General features: G+C 52.5%; 4 protein-coding genes across 4 annotated transcripts; 3 read left to right on the plus strand and 1 right to left on the minus strand.

The window, feature by feature from the left end:
- Nucleotides 1-3,082: 3,082 nt before the first annotated feature.
- Nucleotides 3,083-4,836, plus strand: MRS44_009316 (uncharacterized protein; the record flags this gene model as incomplete). The annotated part of the gene is made up of 2 exons (XM_046274269.1): nt 3,083-3,251; nt 3,344-4,836. The coding sequence occupies 2 exons, from the start codon at nt 3,083-3,085 to the stop codon at nt 4,834-4,836; spliced, it is 1,662 nt and encodes a 553-aa protein (XP_046125469.1).
- Nucleotides 4,837-11,964: 7,128 nt separating this feature from the next.
- Nucleotides 11,965-13,859, plus strand: MRS44_009317 (uncharacterized protein; the record flags this gene model as incomplete). Its single annotated transcript, XM_046271687.1, has 2 exons — nt 11,965-12,100; nt 12,151-13,859. 2 exons carry the CDS (start codon nt 11,965-11,967, stop codon nt 13,857-13,859), a joined length of 1,845 nt encoding a protein of 614 aa, XP_046125465.1.
- Nucleotides 13,860-15,007: 1,148 nt separating this feature from the next.
- MRS44_009318 (uncharacterized protein) lies at nt 15,008-17,130 on the minus strand (the record flags this gene model as incomplete). Its single annotated transcript, XM_065621248.1, has 3 exons — nt 15,008-15,825; nt 15,864-17,001; nt 17,068-17,130. 3 exons carry the CDS (start codon nt 17,128-17,130, stop codon nt 15,008-15,010), a joined length of 2,019 nt encoding a protein of 672 aa, XP_065477320.1.
- A 1,342-nt stretch (nt 17,131-18,472) lies between these two features.
- On the plus strand, nt 18,473-18,877 carry MRS44_009319 (uncharacterized protein; the record flags this gene model as incomplete). Its single annotated transcript, XM_046274267.1, has 1 exon — nt 18,473-18,877. One exon carries the CDS (start codon nt 18,473-18,475, stop codon nt 18,875-18,877), a length of 405 nt encoding a protein of 134 aa, XP_046125463.1.
- Between the last annotated feature and the right edge of the window lie 2,469 nt (nt 18,878-21,346).

Genomic DNA, 21,346 nt, shown 5'->3' on the forward strand with positions numbered 1-21,346 from the left:
CTGATGGGTTACACGACATACGTCTTTTCTTCCCGAGTTTCAGCCCGAGCCCGTCTTTCTGCGCTCGGGAGAAATCCACGGTATATGTCCTTGTCGGGCCTACAATGCGCACGGCACGGCACGGCACAGGTTTCCTTTTTGTTCCCCAAGTGCCGAAATTGAATCTAATCAATCACACCTCAAGTCCCGAGGTTGACGATCCGGAAGTTACGGGAGACAAGGGGGAGAGGAATTTCAGGGTCCATGGGGGTTTGGTTATTTGAGTTTTGAAGGTTTACGTCGTATTTCTTGACCAAGAATGTAGTGGCGTAAAAGTTTACGTTGGAGAGTCCTTTTTTTATGCCGAGGTATGAAGGCGAGGACCCAGAAGATTGATCGACCGACACGAGAAGAAAAAAGACAAGGACAAGCAAGCAAACTGGGATCTATAGCGACCCGACCTTCCCCGGACAAAGCTTTCAGAGTTTAAAAAAAAATCCAGGGCTAGCAAGCACGGATGACAGGCACAAGCCGGCGTCCCGGTAAAAAGGGGAGACAAGAGAGACACCAGCCGGAAGCAGACCGAGAACGAAGCGGACGATGTGTCAGCATCTTCGGTCATGGGTTTTCCTTGGGGTTGGGTTTGGGGTGATATTGAACGGACCTGGGGGTGTGGTGGCTAGAGGTGGAAAGAAAACAGGTTACACATTTTCGCTGGGGCTGTCACCAAAATCAGTCTCCTGTTATTTTTTCCCCCTTGCTGGGGGTGGGCTTTTTCTTGGACAGGGACCGGACGATCGAATCAGGGGCAGGGGATGGAACGTGGGAGGGGAGCGGCCAGATGATGATAAGGGAAATCTGGTGTTTGGGGAAAAACTGATGGTTGTTCAAGTCTTTCACGTGTTGTTCTTTTGTGTGTTGTCTGTTCTAAGTGCCGTGAGACCCGAGTTGAGAAAGTCATCTAGTAATATTGCAGGACAGAGTCGTAAAGAAACAGCCAACGGGGAGATGCGTTTTTTTGTATAGTAATCTTTTTGTCGGTATCTCGACCCCCAATTGAGGGGGACTAAAGGCTTATCGGCGGGTTTTCTTGGGGTTTTTGGTGATTAATGGCTCGACAGTGATGACTGGCTGAATGGCGCGTCTCCTATTGGCTGACGAGGGAAACTGGGACCGGGCAGAGTTCAGGTTCATCCCGTTCCGGTTCCTGGGGGCGAGGAGGGGATTGAAGCCATCATGGGGTTGGTTGACAACAACGAGTCTTTTGATCTTTGACTGTTGGTTTGTTATCTTGTCTCGGATTGAAGGACGAGAATATATATCAATCTCACAGTTGATCCCCCAGAATCTTTCTTCCACCAACCCTCTTTCTCTATTTTCAAGCATCGACCACGCATCACATTTCTTCAAGTTACACAAGAAACGCGATCTCATCATGTCTTCCCTCGAATAAGCACGCCAATTCTCATGACGAGATGGATTCACCTAAACCACCTTCCTGGGGTGGCACGGCGCGCCGGAGGCGCCCCACCAGGGGAGACTCGGGGGAAGAAGATCTTGGGGGTGAGTTTTTTTGTTCCCACTTGGTCTGGGCTTTTGGTCAAGAAGCAGCCCTTCTTTTGAGTTTTTGCATCGTAAGTTGGCCAGTCAAGATTACTTGGCAATGTCCCAAGACTTCGAGATCGAATCGAATGCCTGGGTTCAACACTAGTCGGAAGGTCCCTTTTGGCAGGTAGATATTCTCAAATACCTAAGCCCAGGCACGACCATGACCGGAAAGGCTCTGGGGCCTGATCCGAAGCCTGGGGTAGTGGGTTCAAGGCTATTGACTCTTCAAAGCATCCCATTTTCAATCCATCACAGCAATCCATTAGGTCAGCTCATGACGGGGACAACATGGTTTCAGTGGCGATCCCCAAGTCAGACTGGCTTGCAAGAGTTTGGCCCCCGTACTCTCTCCAGCGCATAAGGTTCTGGTCAAGCCTCGACGCACAAGCCCTTTCAGGGCCTGGATCTCAGAAAACTCCACAGCCTGTTCTCTCCACCCGGGATGGCTCATCCCACTTGCCGGCGTCTGTGATGCAGGAGAAACACAAGCAAGACGAGCAGTGACAAATTTTGAATAGAGTTGTAGAGAGTGATTGACCATGATGATGATCTCCAGGAACTCATGCTCACTCACTCAGCCCTAGAAAAAAAGGCCGTGGTGTCGAGCGCTGACGCAGATCCTCAAGTTCCAGCCACGTTGACCTCGGCCAAACCGTTGGTTAGTGTCCATCCCGTCATTTCTCGAGTCCCGTCGTCTCTCTCTCTGCCTTGGTCTCCATTTCTCAAGTCGCCGTCAATCCTGTGTGTCCATGAATTCTCCAACAAGAATACCCCGGCCAGGTTGGGTCTAGGGCCCGGGCAGTGTCCATTCCCCTCCTCCTCAAGAGAGATCGACCGTCATCCAACACTTGGTCGGTCGGCCTTTTACTCTCGCCTCTCCCCGCTGACGTTTGACCTGCTGCAGCTTTCCTTTTCATCTGCTTCTGCTTCTTCTTCCCTGTCAATCATATCCCATCCGTCTATCCGCCCCCTTGTCTGTGCCCCCTTGGGTCTCGGGGCCTCTCTCCAAACTCCATACTACCCCAGAATGCCCGCGTCCTCTCGCATCGCGTAGCGCTATCTCTCCCACCCAGGCCGCTATCAGTACCAACCTAGTGACCCCTGTTCCTCCAGCTTGGCCCTTTCAGTTTCCTGCTTGTCATTTGCGATCCAAATCTCAAAACGACTTTCTTTTTTGGCTTGGCCTCTCTTTAGTTGTCGCGCTGTCACTGCCACGCCTTTTTCGCCTGCTTCTGGCCTTGATCTTCCCTTCTTCCCTCTCTCTCCCCTTCTCCCACCCTCGCACATTATCTATCTACTCTCTTCCAACTCCAACTCTCAGCCGCAACAAAAATTCCCCGAACTACAGTACCCTACCAACGGGGTCTGACCTGCACTACCAATCACCCAACCCAGGGCTGCTGCTTGGGGCATCGCCTCCCTGGGCTCCACTACTCCCTCGACCGCCCCAATCCATCTCCCCGTCTCCTGCCAACTCCATCTTCCGACATCAACCATGGCTCCGGACTCGTGGTCCGAGGCCGATAGCATATCTCAACATTCTTCCATGTCGCATCAGGATGATTCGCTCGATCGTCAACTACTCCGCCATCTTATGCGCCGCTATGGTCGTGAAGGTGTCGCCCAGTTGATGGACGAGGAGGCAACCTCGCCTGCCATCTCTCGTGAGTGACCGCTTCTTTCTTGTCGCTAATCTCACCAAGTCGAGACTGCGTCTACCTTAGCCTCGTTGTCGCTAATTTTCTGTATCCATCAGTCAACGATGGAGCCTCAGTCATCTCTTCAAGTACCTATTCCTCGGTCAAGTCCGAGGATGCCGCCAGTCTCTTCGATACCGCCAGCGTGCGAACCTTTTCCTCCGATAACTCTTCTGTCCGTGGCAGCATCATCTCCAATGTGTCAGCACGCACTGCCAAGCTACTTGGTCGCAAATCGAATCAGTCTACTCGCCCTTCTACTTCGCAGTCAACACATCGAGAGGAAGAGGCCGCGACGACCCCGTCAGGTGATTCCGCAACTCCGGCTCCGCACGCACCCAAACAAAAGGGTTCCTTCACATGTGGCTTCTGCAGGGAAGAAGACATTCAAAAGACGTGTACGCGTAAAAATGACTTGAAGCGTCATATCGAGGACTTTCACAACACCAACGCCCAGTGGTTCTGTCGTCATTCGGATTGCAACATGGTTTTCGACTGGCAGACGGCGTACAAGACCCATCTGAAACAGGCCCACGGTGGCTCTCGCATGACTCTCGACGAGGCCAAGGTGAACTTGTGTCCTCAGACCGTTTTTGCCTGTGGCTTCGAAAACTGCCCTCAAGTGTTTGAGGCTCCCAGCGACGACGATGCCGACTCGACCTTTAAGGAGTTTGTGGCCCACGTGGTGAAGCATTTCGACGAGGGATCCAACAGTGGAGAGTGGACGTATTCTGGAAGGATGCGAAATCTGTTGAAGCAGTCAGGATTGGTGCGAGCTTGGGCGAACTCTTCATGGCCCGAGGAGGAACGAAATCGTCTGCAATGGCATCCCCAGTCCAGCGGCATCCTGCGGAAACGACTCGAAACGCGGCATCTGGGTGACCTGCAACTCATGGTTCAATATGCCATTGCCCTCGGTTCGGAGCCGTCCTCCATCACCAAGTACCGCGAGGACTTCATCAACCCCGTCAAGGACCAGTGCCGCCAGCCGATTCCAGGACACAAGTCGCGAGCACCTCCTCTTCCACCTTCGGGTCCCTCTCCTGATGCCGATCAGTATCAGTTCCGCATTTCTCGGGGGACAAACCCCAACTTGGCAGCGTATCTGGCTTCTCAACGGCGTGTCTATGTACCACGTCCTGGTCCAGTTCGCTCCGGTCGTTCCGCCCGACCACCTCGGCATACGATGCCTGCGACAACGGCAGCTCCGGCACCTATGCCGCATCACTTTCAGTATGCAAACATACCCCAGGCGCAGATGTACGACCCTCGGCAGCAGCAGCAATTTGCCATGATGCAGCAGGCCACAGGGGGTATTATCGCCGAGGATCTCCGAAGTCTTCGGTCTATCGCCAACAGCATGCCTGAGCAGGACATCGACATGAACGATGCCGACATGATGGACGCTGGATTCATGCAGGAGCCAGCCTTTTCGGCTCCTTATGACCCCCAGAGCATGACGACCTCGGCATCTGATGCTTCATGCCTTACTCCTACTACCCCTATAAGTCAGCAAATGTCGTTTGGAGGCTATGATTCTGCATATGCCTAGATGACGGCGAGCGATGGATTTGGTTGCCTTCCAGATCTGAATGCTTGTTCTTCAGGCCGTCTATTGCCCTTGCAGTCATTCTGATATTGATACGCATGGCCAACATGAGCCTTTACTTATCACTTGACCCACTCACTCTCAGGGACATGGTCAATGACAACTTGACCATCCTGCTCATTCCTTACTCATTACTTTTCATACACGCAGGATTCAAGATGGAAAAGGGGACCGTCGGAGCGATATATCTTTTGGGATTTTTCTTTGTCTGGTGGAGTCACTGCTGGGTAGTTTTACCCACGAGGCCTATACTTTGCATTGCAGCGGATATGGAAGTCTGGCAACCCTTATACATGATGGGATGGAAGAGCTCGTGGGAGTGCGTTGAGATTTGATACCCCGAATGTGAGAGTAAGAGATGTTGTTTCTGGTGCCTAGGGATGCTTTTGATGAATGGAAAATAAGGATATACGATCAAGTATACGACATTAATTTACATGTGACACTTTATATGTGACAGTTGTTTTGACGCTGACGTTGGCTTTGATAGTGAGGCTATGATACGGGACTGTCATCCGAAGAGCTGTATTCGTGCAACGGATTGATAGTTGAAGGCTGGCATATCTGCACGCGACGATTAGGCCTGGAAGACTGCAGCATTCCATAGTGAATTGATCGTGAATGTTATGTATCGATCTGCTGCTGATGATGGGTGAGCTACCCTGGGGCAGTACGTGGTTTGGAGTGGGAGTCACCAAGCCCAAAGCTATGAGATATCGGCAACGTGCTAGATAGACGGATGGGACATAATCGATAGGGATAATAGTAGTACTATGCATATGAGATCTTAGGAAGCCGAGAAAGAGGCCGTAGCCCCCGATAGTTCTCGTCGTTATGCCGCCAACGAAGTTTGCTCGATGAACTTTATCTCATGGTGTTTTATACAGCTCAACACACAAAATCACTAATCACAAGTAGGTTCCCCTATTGTACCCTAGTCGATTACAGCACGAATAGGCAAGAGCTGTAATACATCAGCTTCAAATCTACATCATCACTCAATAACTATTATTTCAATACTACGGGAGCCTGTGATGTCGAAATTCTCCAAGCCAGACGACAGTGTAGGGTAGCTGCGGTTACTGATGGGACCTGTAATCTCCGCACTTCGCCACGGTCTCCCGAGGACGCGATCCATCCATCCAGTCAAATGCGAGCAAAAGAACGAGGCTTCCTGTGAGCTGATTCTCTGCCAGGGTAGCAAAGACCAGGACCAAAAAGAGGGAGATAGATGGTGCGGGGATTGGAGGGGGAACGGACGACTAGGATGACGGTTTTTGATAAGAAGGGCGTGATGGCATGTCCCGTCAGAGGAGAGACTTGCAGGCTTCCCCAAGATATCGACGCGAGAGGCTTGAATATGGCGCGGTTTAATCATCTCAAGTCTGGGGGGCACAATGGTTTGAGTTCTTTTTCGAGGTGCGGACAGGGGACGGACGGCATGGTCTCGACCTTGGCCAGATGGTGGCATGCGCTGGATCCATTACATAGCAACTCTGTCAACCTCGTGAGAAGTCGCTGTTTTTGGAGCAGCCTCAACAGCTGACGACAACCCCAAGCGAGTCAGACCTTGTCACGCGCTGGTTGGCTGAGAGCCAGAAAGAGGGTGACAGGATCTGGCATATCGTAACGACACAACTAACCATTTGCGATGGCGTGCGGAGAGGACGAGGCCTCCGCACTTGACTTGGATTGCTCAAATGGCTCAAAGATTTGGCACGGCAAGGATGGCCGGAGAGCCAAGTAGAGATAAGGCCAGCTCGTTGGAGCCAAGCACTGCGATTGCTCATCACCCCCGCGAACCTTGATTGGGATAATGCCGAGAAAAGAGGCAGTGAAGGATTACAGTAACAATACCATGCCTTGATCCTGGCTACGCGACTGGCTAGCCCCGGGTGTAGACTGGATGTAGCCAAGCTGGCTGAGTGGCTTTCATACTATGCAGTAGCACTGCGTCTGGCGGCCTGATACCCGAGAGGATGGAAAGGTGCTCTATTTGGTACGGTACTGCACTGTAGAGTTGGGGTGAGAAAGGGATGAAATGGCTCGGGAGGATGAGCCATGGAAATGAGGGGATGGTGACATGGTCTGAAAGGGAGGACCTGCATGACTTCCACGTGGAATGGATGAAGCAGAGTTGCCACCAGCAAGTCGAGAAACGGATATCAACAGACTGGTGCACTGTGATGAGGGTGCTCTGACTCGTTCCAGAGACGGGAGACCGACACCTCCGTGTTGCCCGCGAGTTGCAATGTGTGTGTCCGTGTGCCTTTTGGGAACAAGGGGTGCTGGGCCGCTGACAAGGGGGGATAAGAGACAACAAGAAGCTGACTTGGGTATGCTATATCTGGAGGTAGTAAGAAGAAGGGTTTCTGGTGACAAGCAGCGACCAAGTTGCAAGCAATGCAGTCTGCAGTTTGCACGTCGTCTTTCAACCAACATCTCGAGATGGCTAACCGAAGAGCCATCGGTTACTCAAGGAACGTCAAGTATCCAGTTCAGTTGGGCCACAAGGATCGGCGAGCGGGTGGGCCACGTGGGAGGGCGTTGAAGAGAAGGTTTCACTTGACGTTGGGCTGCGTTTGATGTTGATCAGTGTGAGGTTATGGAATGGCTTCCATTTGTGTGACGGCTCTTTTCTGTGTGATCCAGGGCGTTGATGGACTCCAAGACACTTGCAGAACAGTACCAGATGATTGATAGCAAAAGTGATGAGCATGTCATCTCTCCAACAGTGTTGTAGCGTGGCGTGACATTAGGCGGTCTCGACTCGTTTTGGTTTCCCGCCGCGCGGGGAAGCGATGGAGGAGGGGGAGGCACGGAGGATGGAAAGTACGGATATGGGAGGCACTCTAGCGATGATTCTCAACGGACATGATCCTTGATGGGTCTCTTGGTCTTGAGCTCTGGTTGGTCCGTCAAGAGTCGTGGGTTGCTGTGTTGTGCTGACGTGAAAAAAAGCCAAGGGAAAAAAACGAAGATCATGAGTGAGACATTGAGAGACTTGAAGCCTGAGCGAGCAACAAATCGGAAGTCATGGGAGGATGGGGAAAGGGAGGGGAAGGAGGGACCGGGGCCCCGGATAGAGGAAGATGCGCAGGAAGGACCACCCAACAAACGAGCAGCGCAGGCAGGCACAGGCAGGCACAGACGGGCACAGACGGGCAGGCAGGCAGACAGCACCTACCTAGGTGGGCAAGGTAAGAAAGTCAAGACAAGGCAAGGCAAGAGACAACCTTGACAACCGCCCGGTCGGCTTGAAAGGAAAAGGAAAGTGCAAGGTGCCGCCAGTGTCACCTACTCACCTCAGTAACCACTCCAAAGCAAACTTGCAGGCTCCCTGAAAGGGAATGGGGTCACGCACTTTACGAGGGCGACGAATCAATGAACTCTGCCGTTACCATCTCCATCCATGTTTTTAGCAGGTCTGTTGCTCTGTTCTCTGCTCGCCCTTTCCCCAGCCTGGGACTGGGGTATCATCGTTTCATGCAGGCATGCTCGTCGTGTCAGAGGCCTTCATCCTTGGTGCGAAATGCAACCACAGACGCCGCAGCAGCCCAAGATACGAAGCGAGTGCCAATCCAGGTCCCGTGCCAAAGCGGGAGACCAAGAGATCCAGTCCGTCCAATGCATCTTGCAGTTCCTGTCGTGTGAGTGGGTGTTCGTTCGTCCATCCGGTAGAGCAACACTTGGAGGATTGATTGATTGATCGATTTGCAGGTTGCAGAAGGAAGCTCAGCTCGCTCTCTGGACGGAATCACCGTAATTAACTGCATTTCCATCAAATCTCATCACGGCGATCATCAGGATCAGGCGTGAGATGCATCTCGCAGCCAGCCACACTCGTCTCTTGTCAATCTGCGACACGAGATCCACCACTGGCGAAGCTGAAGAAAATTTCCAGAAGAAAAAGCAAAAAAGCTTACAGCGGCAGTCAGAGGTTGCTTCCGCCGGTGCAGAAGCCCCAAAGGAAAAAAAGAACAAGCAAAGAGGCGTCAGCCAGAAGCAACCTGCACGAAATAACACAAACAAGAAGCAATCAACCCGAGATGCATCTGGTAATCTGTCATTTCCCGACTCCGGGTCGTTCGGTTGTTTCTTTCTTTTTCTCGTCTTGCTAGCAGCGGATGGCGTTGCTTCCCAAAAGATCCATTGACCGACTCATCAACGGCGCATCTCGAACGTGTCTCGTAACGGTTTTATTGGAGATGACCCGTAATCCGTCGAGTCAAATCAAATCAGCGAAACGTCGAGACCAACAGCCATTGTGCAGAAATAGCATAGCAGTTGTTTGCCGTGTCAAGCGAAGCGAGACGGGGCCAACAGAGAGAAGCCCTGCCAAGAACTCGCTCCTCTCTCACCGTCTTCTACACCACGACATGCGTCTTCAGTACATTGTACGTACGAGAATAACGCATAGCCAGCGCCACACGAACCACTCACGCACGCCAGCATCCACATTCACCGTCTCGAAGGAAAAAAGGCCACACTCGCCGTCGTCGCCAGGGTTTTGCAAGGGGACCTTGGAGTGGCTTGGAGTGGGCTTGGTCGACGCACCTGGTTGAGTGCTTCTGGCTTGGGTCGTGCCATGACCCTTTACGCAGCCAATGCCATGCATTGCTGGCCCTCCAGCTCCGCACCAGAAGTCTCGGCAGCGCCCTTTGTCCCCTCATGCTCACACCAACTCTCGCCTTGGTTCGCTCGACCCTCGATCCTCGCTGATTCGGCTCGCCAGCAGACCAAACAGACGTCGGGCCCTGGAGCAGAGGCCAGAGATTGGCCCATTGTCATTTCCCGCTGAAACAGGGTCGTCTGCTGGCCCGCGTCCAGCCAGAGAACTCGCTGATGCACTAGCAGCACTAGCAACGCTAGACCCTCTCGGGTTCACATCGACTTGGGCACATGTACCTGCTAGGCTTGCTCTAGGCTCTCGGGGCACTTGCTCTCCGTCCGCATTCTTGTTTCGTCGGCAGGGGTCAGTCCATTGTGGATGTCGTCGCTGCAGCAGTGCGTGATGACCACGGTGGGCCCCTCTGTTCTGGTCTGCTCTGCGTTGCGTGCGCGCCTTTTTGATTCAGTTTCGATTTGGTCAGCGCAATCTGCCTCTGTCCCCAGTGTGAGACCCGGTACTCGGCAGAACCGACTCGATGCTGACTGGGGATTGGACGATGTCTGAAAAGAGAGATGCGACAAAGAAATAGCGCTAGGCTGGGCGTGATGGGGTCGTTTCCCAGTTGCTCTGACTAAGTGACTGACTGATGATTGACTGTTTTTGACGTATTCGGGGTCACAGGTCACAGCGGAAGAGACGATACGGGGTGCTCAATCAATCCTTTGCGTTGCGTTGCGTCGTGTCGTGTCGTTCGGCACTTGGAAAGGGAGACAAGCAGGGCCATGCTTTCATGCTTCAATGCTGAACCACGCCGCATCAGCACGGTTCGCCGCCAGCCAAACCCTATTGCTGAGAACCCCGAGATGCTGCGGCGCAAATCAAAACGCCTGCGCACAGTACCAAAGCCTAATCGTCGCTCGGCTGTAACGTCTTCTAGAAGAACGGCAGAAGCAATCCAGGCCGTAGGGGTTACGGTCACGGTTGCTCACCGTCGCGACTCGCATGCTGGGGGCTGCAGGGGGAACGAGGTTCAATTTGCGGGCGCAATCACGACTTGCCAGGGGGAAGGGGAAGGCTTGTTCTGTGGCCTACGAGTCGATCACCGAGAGTCGGGCATCACGGGTCAGAACTGTTCTGTTGGGAGGCTTATGCCATCACAGCTAGGACTTGTTCGTCCACTACGACACTGGCTGCTGGGCCACCACTGCCCAAACAAGGGACATGGCGACGGATTCTCCTCACACTATCGAGGATCCAGCAAGGCGCCCCCCAAAGAGGCTGCACGCCGCCTGCTGCGCTGGAGGGGAATGGCTGAGTGTTTGACCCTATTGCAGTGGGTGTGCGCGTGCGCTACGAGTGACTGCGGCATCGGTCATGATGGATCACTTCGTCCAAGGCAAGGCACGTCATCTGGACATCGTACTCGGGGCTCATGAGATTGCCGGCACCCGCACGATGAAGACAAACCCGCAGTGAGACCCTCCCCGAGCCGGCTTCGAAAAAAGAGAGAAAAAAAAGCTTCTTCTGCAAATGACGTTCCTGAAACGGCGTTGGTCGTATACTGGGGTCCCCTGCCTGACGGAGCAACTAGTCAAGGAGCTAGCTAGGACATGGGTGAGCCAACGTGGGCCGACCAAGAGCGATTCACTCCGGCAAGCCCGTTATAATGTCTCACGCCGCGTCCAGGATTCGATGAAGGCTTCTAGAAGGGTTTCCTCTCTCGTGCGTCTCCCCTGTTCCCCTGCCTCTTGGTTGCTGCGCTGCGCTGCGTACTCTCGCCCCGTCCGTCTCCCCTCGCTTCTTCTCGCCCCTCCCATTGTCTCTGCCCTACCCTTTCCTGTCTTCCCGTCTTGGAGCAAGGGCCTGCGTCTTTGATTGACTCTTGTCTCTGGTTTAATCTGCCTCCTCCCGCTACCTACCCGTGCCTGCGCTCATACCTCGTCACACTCAAACCTGTCTCCTCCACATCCATTCACCACAAACCACCACCGACTGTCACGACTCTACGACTCGACTCGACTCGACTCGACTCGACTCGACTCGATACTCATTAATCGTCGCGGGCTGGCGATTTCCTCTCGTTAAACTCACCTCGCGCATTTCCTCTTGTAGCGTGCTTACGAGTTCGACTTCTGCAACGGCCTACTAGTCTCAGCCGCACAGCCATCCTCTTCGCTCTCTCCGAAGGACACTCCTGGGATCGATCCGCCACCGCGCACACGACGCTTCACTTTAGAGCGATTAATTCTCACCTGTACCGCCTGCTTCGAATAATACTCGCCTGGAGCCTCATGCGAGTCTCATCCCGACGGCTGCCTCCCGCACTTGACACACACATCTAAGACGGCAGGCCCTCTGTTGCTGACAGCGACCCGACTCGCTGTAGATTTTACATAACAAGCGCTGAGCGCGCATCAACGTTCTGTCGATTGACACGGACGTTGTGCACTCTTGCTATAATGTTCCCCTTCCAGGTTCAAGACGACCAAGTCGTGAGGCCTTTGAGTGAAGAGGATCAGCAGATCCTTCTGGGTCTGGCTCGTCGCTATGGCGTCTCCAGTCTCGTCTGCGCCCTGAGCGGTCTGGGCACTTCATGTGAGTTTCTGTTGGATAGTCTATGCTGTGACTTAACTGACACACGATAGCCCGAGCCTCGACCTTCTCAGCGACCACGCTTCTTAGCAACACAAGTGCTCCCTCGTTGACATGGAGCAGCTCCGAGGCTTCTCACGGCCGATCCGATGCCGCCTCGATACGCACCCAGTCTACATGGCAAGACACTTCTACCGACGTGCCTTCGATTCATGATGGTGAAGTCGGCAAAATTCCTGACCGGACGTGGCTCGACTCGCCCAGCCTCATGCAGTCGCCTATTCCCTCATGCGATGTCACCTCTCACCCCTCGCCTCGACATGTCGCACCGACTTCCAAGAAATACCAGTGTCCTATGTGCTTTTTGGACAACAACCCCGTGGGCTTTGGTCGCAAGAGTGATTTTAAGAAGCACCTCTACAACTTCCACGGCGCTGATGTGACCTGGCTGTGCAAGACCAAGGGCTGCCACCTCTCTTTTGCTACTGAACGTGCCTACAGCACCCACGCCAAGGAGACACATCGCATGGACGCTCTCCCCAACAGCTCGGCCAAGACTGAGTTGTGCCCTCAGGTTGTCTTTGCGTGCGGTTTCGCCAACTGCAAGGACCGTATCTTCGAGGCCGCGACCAACGACCAGGCGTCGGGCAGCCGAGACAAGTACTTTGAGCACATTGCCAAGCACTTCGAGGACGGTTTCGATGTCAACAACTGGGAGTACAAGGCTCAGTTGCACAACCTCATGCGTCAGTCCAAGGTCAAGTCTATTTGGAAGACATGCATCTGGCCCAAGGAGAAGAGGCAACAACTCACATGGCGTCCACGATCCTCTGGTGACCTGAAGCGAATGCTTGAGGCGCGCCACCTTGGCCAGGATATCTCTACTCTTGTCCGCCTCGCCTTCATCCTCGGTACATCGCCCTTTACGAACCCCAACACGCCACCTCCTAGCGAGATCGATCTTCAGTTCTCTCTTCCCGTCCGATCCGAGTGCTTGATGGACACGGTTGGCCATGCTGATGGAGCGCAACCCAAAATGGAGAACAACGTTAACAACACACCGCCGGAACCCGTGGTTAAGCAGCAACCGCCTACACCTCAGGCGAACACGTTCCCCAACCGAAGAATTAAGCAGGAGACCCGACCTTCGACACCAGTGGACGGCATTCCCGAGCCCATGATTCGAGACGACCTCGCAGCTGGTCCCCATCCCGGAACGCCATTCCCGATCCCGAATGAGCACGTCTGGCCCGTCGATGCACCCAAGTTCGCTCCTGACCAGATGAACACCTTTGCCGATGCTTCGATGACCTACATCCTGCCGGGACAGGAGCTTCCCCAGCAACAATGGACAGACATGAGTGGCATGCAACAGTTCCCCCAACAAGACGAGGTCATGACCAATGTCTACATGACCCCTAACCACAGTCAACCTCAGGCTGCTCGCCCTGCCACACCGATCCCCTCAAAACGACCTGGTTCCTGGGGCAAGAGACTCAGCCTCGAGAACCTTCGTCCCAAGAAGAAGACCAGCGTGTACGGCAGTCCAGCGTCCAGCACCGACGCTGTACCCCCTGTACCGCAAATGTACGCTGAGATGATTCCCACATCTGTGCCGGCTGGTTACGAACTGCCAATGCGGATGGGCCACCCATCACAAGGGTACACATCAAACCCAGCTGGCTTCATGCAACAAGCGCAGATGCAGCAGCTCGGCTCACCGACGTCCTTTTACCTCGATGATGGCGACATGAGACTATAAGGCGTTTGTTTATCATGGGAAGGAAAAGCATTTAGCATCATGATTTCAACATTTTTGCTTCAACGTTTTATAGCTGTACTAATATCTGCCCTTCATGGGACAAGAGGAGGACAGGAACGTTATGACGACGGGATACCCATCCTCTTGGATCTCTGAGAAGACCATCACTTGTATCTTTCTTTTTTGTCCATGTTTTACTGTTTCGGATACATTACCAGCATGTGGGACCGACACATACACACCCCCTTTTCTTTATATGTGTTTTCTCTAGTCTGCATTTCTTGTTTTTGAGATACCACGGTGTTGAAGAAGGGATGGAACGAGAGGAACGAGGCCAAGGCCTCTACGGGTCTTTCTTTTTTGCAGTACATTTTGGCTTGTGTTTCTGTGTGAATATTGGCATCTTTCGGGACATCATGTGAGGAAGATATACCGAGACGGGCAGATACCCTTGTGTGCCAGTTGAGGAGACATGTGCGGGAAGCAATTGATACCTGGTAGATAGGTGGTGAGGAAGAGGCGGGATGGGAGAGCATTAATGCGAATCTTGATAAGATTATTTCTGGTGCATTCATGAGCGTGACTGAACATGGACATTTGGTGGTAGAGCCAAACAATGCAATCTAAGGTGATGTGTCATGGATTGAACCTTGTCTGGAGGTGCGGAGGGCTGTTGGTCTGGCGTTGGTGAACTTTGTGTCATATTTCTGGTGTTCCTATCTTCTCAACACCAACTCAGCGCTTTGTAACGTCACACGAACGCTTGATCTCGATTGACGTGAGCTTATCGTTGTAATTCCGTTTGAGTTGTCAATATAGAGATATCGCTTCTTGTGTTACTATGTATGAGCACTGCTTTACGAGTTGTCCCTGTTGATGAAGTCGTTCAACTACCTTGCATCCTTTCCCCGTGTGACTGACTGCCGATCTTTGGGAGTATGGAGTTTGAATTCTCTGGAAGGTAATCCCATAGGGAAGTGTAACCTAACAATGGTCCAACTCCTTGTTCGGTAGCAAAGCCTACGCCCCAGACGGCCATGCCACCAAGTGCTTTGCGACACCCGAAGTACATCTGTCTGCTTCAAGTGAGAGGGCTTCCCTTGTAAAGCAAGATTCGAGACTCTTACCGCTTGTTTATGTATAGTAGTTCAATATATGTCAAATGTCTTGTAGTCTGGTGCGGTTTGATGAAACTCCCCGTTCATGATGCCATCCACATGGGCGTCCCCAACAAACGTATAGCCCCCTTCCTCGCGCGGCCGCAAGACAATTGGCACTTCGCACCCAGACATGATAGTGACAACATCACCGGGCTGCACGAGAACATGCCCCCGTCCGAACATAGCCTTGTTCGTTTTGAATAGGGTCCTCCCCACGGTGTAGTAGAGAATGTCTTCTGGCCATTCTTGAACGATATGCGCGAGCTGCTTCTGTGGGGTGTCTAGATCCAGTCGGACAGTACTGAGGTGTAATGGACCGTTGTTGATAAATTCTTTCTGGGACTCTGTGAGATGCTCTGGGCCAAACTGCCCCTTTCGCATGATGCTGCGAACCAGGAGCCCTACATCACCATCCATCCAATGGTGGTAACGGTCGCGAAAAGCAGGTTCTCCATACTGGCGGCCCACGAGAGTGCGCCAAACGTAATCTTCGGCTGGACCAGAGTCTGGACCAAGGTTGGCGAACTGGAGAACTGATGCCATGAAATCCTCGACGAGGTCAGCGTAGGGGATGCCTTTTCGGAAGCTGTGTAGATCTTTCGGAATCTCCATGACGTCGGTTATCGTGGAGACGTAGCATCCAAAGCGTCTCAAGACCCAGGGACTCTCGTCGAGAGTCATGTTTTCCAATGTTGGCATACCAGAGGTGGCGTCGATATAAAGGCCTGCGTCCTCTATCAAAGTGCCCTTTTCTCCAATCTCTCTCCAATCCGGAACCCAAGAAGGAAGACCATCAGGGTTTTCGGCTTTGGGGTGACGTATTCTAAACGGAATGAACCCATACCGGCGTCTTGTTGAAGGAATGCCTTTGTCGCCGCAGTAAAGACCTCGGCCATGGACTTGGTATAGTCAGCCCGCAGACCCAACTCCTCACCGTCTTCGATGACACCCAGAAGCCCGAATATGATGTCGCGCGGGTCCGAGGCTGCGTATATTGTATGCTTCGCCCTGAAAGAGGGACGTAGGATCTCGGAGAGCTGGAGGGGTCCCTTACGCCAGTACTGTCTGCGTCGGCGGATGAGCAGCGGCAGGATCCAGTTCCAGGCCCACTGGAAGCCAATGCCCCCATTCACGCTGCTCTCATGGCGTTTATCGAAGACGCCACAGTCCCAGAGAGTCATGAAGGTCGCTTGGAAGTGCTCGAGGGAGGTGGCCTTTGTGCCGCACATGATGAGACCGACCCTGGCGAGGGCAACTTCTTGGACGATCCATATGCGGTGCCAATTTTCCTTCTTGACGATTTCCGAGAGTCCATCAATTAGGACACCCCGAGGGACCTCGACACCGTCAACGTCCTTAGCAGCTTGCAGCCCTGGATGATCCAACAGGCCATACATGTACCGGGCCAGCCTCACGGCCGGATCTTCGTCAGGATGACCAAGGTCCTCACCTGATACGCGACTCCGAAAGTACGTGCTGACAATTCCGTTTTGATAAGAGCTTAGTATCTCCAGGGCGTTCAATTCGACAAGCGTTGGACCGATCTCAGCCATAAACTCTATCGTCTTGTCGGTGGCATCGGAGCCTGGACCGAGCCACATGTACACGCACTCGGCGCGACTGTAAACGGTCCGCATCTCTTGCACATGCCATCCCTTCTCCTCAAGGTCGGTCTGCTGGATGCAGATGGAGTCGATCCAGATCCAAGAGCGGAAGCTATTCTCCCGCAGCTGCTTCAAAGCAGAGTGGAGACTGGGACCAACAGGGAAACTTTGGCCATTGAGGGTGATGTCGATTGTTTCGGAGCAGTCGCCCCAGACGTATGAGAGAGCGTTGAACGCAGTGTCGTTCATGGAGGCGTGGCGCAGTTCAAGCTCAAGGTTCGGAGCGTCACTCGGACGCTCGACGAAGCGCACGAGGCGGATCTCGGATTTGTGGCGGTCGAGGGGCGAGTAGGTAAACATGGTGTAATGGAATTGAAGCTATAGCGTTTTTAAGTTGTTGTGGTTGGTAAAGAGAGCCGAGGACTCCTTCGAGCGGGTGCTGACGCTGCCTGGAGGTGGGCGATCCTCCAGACCCATGAAACCCCATGATTTCGGGCGCTTAGCCATTGTTTTTTGTGCCAAACCTGGCCCAAGTTACAGGTATTTGCATAATGAAAGAATTCTGAAGCTTTCCATCTCCAAGACTGATTGCACTTATACTAGCACCAAGTAGATGGGTTTCGAGTTCTATCTAGCATGAGGTCTTGAAAGGTGGACAGGCATTCGGGCTGTCCCCGCAAGATCTTGCACGTGCCTGTTAACAAGGCGGCCAATGAACAGGTGGCAGCTGACGGGTAACTTCACGCCGTTGTAGTTGCTCTGTCAACGCAAAACTATCGCGGGACTTCACTGTACTTCACGGATGACTCTTCAGTGGCCAATTGTTGTGTATTGACAGTTCTGAAAGCGTTGGGGCTTCGCATCTGCGCAGAAATGAGGTGCTCTAACATGGTCAAGTTGGGATTGTGTGCTGGGAAGTGTCAATGGGTGGATGGATTTGGCGCCGGTTGTTCCCCTTTCTCTTAGACTGACCAATTGGGACATTTCCCCTTCCTATTAGAAAAGACCTACTTTGATATAGAGCAGTCATTAAAGCCAATTTGTCCTTGAATTTGTGAACTTCTGTCTCGCCGCTAACCCTCCATTTGGAGACTGACATGTCCAACATCCCAACACATTCCCAATCAAGAAGAGTGTTACTCAAAGATGAACATTCTCGAAATATCTCATGGAACTGGATTTGATGTGATCGGACTGCGCCTGAACTATGATAGGGAATGATGACTTGTACGAAGGCTATCTTGCATATCTCGAATCTTTTCAAGGGGCACAGGGGTCACACTGGACGTTTCTCCTCCTAAATTAGACCTCATATACGGGGATATGCCGTATTGGGTTTTATCTCTTGCAGATTACTGTGGTCAACAACCTCTATCCTATCCTTCTGCCTGCTCCTTCCTGACGGTGAAGAGCCATGGAGGAAGTGTTGAGATTTCGAAATATCCATCAGCTTCCATAGAAGAAAACCTTGACTTCAGTTCGTCCTTATAATCCCTTCCTCCCTCTTCTCCTTTCCATTCTTTCTCTTCTCTCATTCACCATCAGTTCACACACACTTGATCACGAGAGATTCAAACAACAACTTCCATCAACCACTTCTCAATCCACATCAACAATAGACATCAGTCTCTTTCGATCTCTACAGATTCGAACTCTTCTCTTCTACTCTCTTTACTCAAACATCAGTTGCGTCAACAATTGACAGCAGTCTGTCTTGAACTCTTGAGAGTTACACTCTTCTCTTCTTCTCCACCCCAAACATTCATCACATCAATACTCGACAACAATCTCGTCAACTTGTCGAGATTCATACCCTTCTCTTCTTCTTTCGACCCAACAACCAATCACGATGCATTTCCGTTTCTCTTCCCGCCTGGCCAAGAGTGTCAAGGCCAAGTGCCGTACCATCTCGAACCAGTACGCCGACTACCGCCGCAATCGAAAGATTGCAAAGTCCACCAAGTCCCCGCTGGCACAGAGCCCCCAAACGCAACACGGGGCCGCCAACCCTTGGCAGGGCGAGCCATACCGGTTCGCCAACGACCCTGACGACTGGGAGAAACACCTGGCGTTAGACGCCGAGTCGGACTATGGCTCGGATTATGGCAGCGACGACAGCATCTCGGTCGAAGGGGAGGACTTGGGATGCAGATTTGATGTCGACGCTTTTATTGAGTGGTGGTTTCACGAATCAACCCTTTTAGATTCTCGCAAGTTTGACCTAACTCCCGACTCTTTGATGAATCCATATTAATACTTTCTGCAGATTTCCTCCTCCAGCATTTTAGTATGCCAGCCGGGCATTAAGGCTCTTTGCTGAGGATTTCTGTTTCTATTGGGCGCAGTCCCCTCTGAGTTTGAAAAGTGTTTGTTGGGTAAGGAGTTTTTGGTTGACGGGGCAAAATCGAGGTTTATTCGACCATGGGTTGTTTTACTGTTCTCTTTATGATACCCTTGAAGTTAAATAGTGTTTTAATGTTATGCGGGTTTCTTCGTTTTCTTGTTTAAGCTGGGTTATGGGATATATCAATATTCAACTTTGGGCGTCAGCCTATTGAGGTTCATCATTCTTCTGCTTTCCCCATTGTGATACATCATACCAATAAACTTTCAAAGTCAACGTGAGGAGTTGGAGATGCTGATATATCTGATACCTCATTTTCTGACATCTCTACAATACAAAGTTCTGCATGTTACAACGTTCAAAATGTTTACAGTTAATAGACTAAGGGCTATTCTATCCAGAAAGCCACGGTCTCTCACTTACACAAGATAGCCAAGGCCTTCGGCTGGTCGATCCACTCGAGACGCCTCAGACACAATGGAGCGTGATGATCGACACTGAGACTTCATTGCGATGTTTGTGTAACAAGCTCCCTCTACCGTGGTCCAACTATGCGCGGTTGGTATGGACGAAGTTGTCTGACGTGATTGTTCGTTCCTCGGACTTATCCAGCTTAGAATACCGATATTAGGGGATCATATTCTCCTAATAGCATCGTGGAGGACATGTGGTACTGAATCCAATCGGAGCCAGGTAGATGGGCATTTATTAACCAAACTCGGGCTCGTAATGTTTTGCGATTGAGTTTTAATACTGGCACGTGTTGATGCCATGTCAACTGGGCCAATCTACCGGAGGTATCAAGCGTGCGTGCAGTCGTTGCCAGGAGCTCCAAGCTAACCACGTGCGTGATGATTGGAGGAATTTGCAGCCCTCCATAACTGTGCCATGCAATTGCCTGAAGAATTGGGCAGCCATGGCATAGAGGGCTTAACACACCGCTTGGGAAAGCAATACTGTCGTATCCTGTCAGATACAAGCACCTTTACGAGAAACGCCGTCATCGGGCCTCAACGGGCGATGCGCATGTGGCTTGCAGATCCGTCAGAGACAGGTGTGGCGCCGATAGTTGATGGCTGATGTGTGGATGGCGAGTGTAAGAGAAGAGACACCGATTGAGACACTCAACATTGGCGTCATGATGGTGGAGTACTCGTCGAGGGAAGCTTGGCCTCGCGTACCTTGAATAGGGTCAATATGGACATGTTGAACGGATCAAATACGGGTCCTGCGCCGGGGATTAAAGCCAACCATGTCCAGGTTACATTGAGCTTTCCCTGCGCTGCGCCGGAATTGCGGGTTGGCATGCTTGTGAGGAGGGTCGCGAGGCGAGGGTGCCGTGGCGGGGTAATGTCGCAAGTCGTCGGGACGAGTCATAGAGGAATTGACGAACGGAGGGCAATCTACAAGCTTCTTATATCGTGTCGTTATCAGTCAGGGGCGCCGCTTCATGGATGACAGGTTGTCAGAGTTGAGTTTGTGGGGAGCATCGGGACCAAAAATGATTGCCGAAAGGGGAATTCAGGGACGTGCTACTTTTATTTTTACTTTCACATGGTGACGGGCAAGATCCGAGATGGCATCGAGGGCAGAAGCCATTGCGGTAATTGCAAGGGTCCGTCGCTTGAGATGAGACACGTGATCCGGATGCGTCATAACGGGCCGGGCCTCTACAGCATTGCAATGTCAATTGAGGGCGACCAGACGGAAATTTGATGGCCAGTCGGGAATTGCTTCAGCAGAGAGAGAGACAGAAATGCCAGAAACAAGTCGCCGCATGCAAACATGTCTGAACTAAAGCAAGGAGGGTATGGAGCTGCTGCAGGAGTAGGTTCCCCGCCACATGTGCTCCGAGAGGCCAGCGGCATCACCATCAGCATCTTTCCGCGGGCAAATCAAGGTGAGTCAACGGGTTACATGTCAATTGACCTGACATGACCTGAGCACGCACACAACTGTATAGTACATGTACGACTCATCCGACTTTTGTTCCCTTGGCCCAGCTAAATGCCAGCTAGACCAGCTTCTCTCACAATCCAGCCAATCCAGGCGTTCGTGCTAGTGGCGATATCGGCCATTCATCTGGGCCCTGATTGGTCCGCGCCCCCCGATCCGCCCCCTCACCAGTGGCTCTTCTGGCCGTTCTGGTCTGGCGCCTCCGCGACTGGCCCGTGCTCCTGGCGACTGCCCTGCGCAGTACCGCAAGCCGCCCATGTTTTCGCTGGGGGAAGGAGTCACCCTCACCCAATCTGCGCGGCACCTACCCCACATCCACGCCGGTCCCACCCCGGCCACCGGCCGTCCGACTTGCTGTGATATTTTTTCCCGGGTCCCCTCTGCCTCTGCCTCTGCCTCTTTTTAGCGAAACTGACTTTTGAC

This window comes from Fusarium solani (assembly GCF_023522795.1).
Source record: "Fusarium solani strain SB1 chromosome Unknown bctg00000005, whole genome shotgun sequence".
NCBI lineage: Eukaryota > Fungi > Ascomycota > Sordariomycetes > Hypocreales > Nectriaceae > Fusarium > Fusarium solani.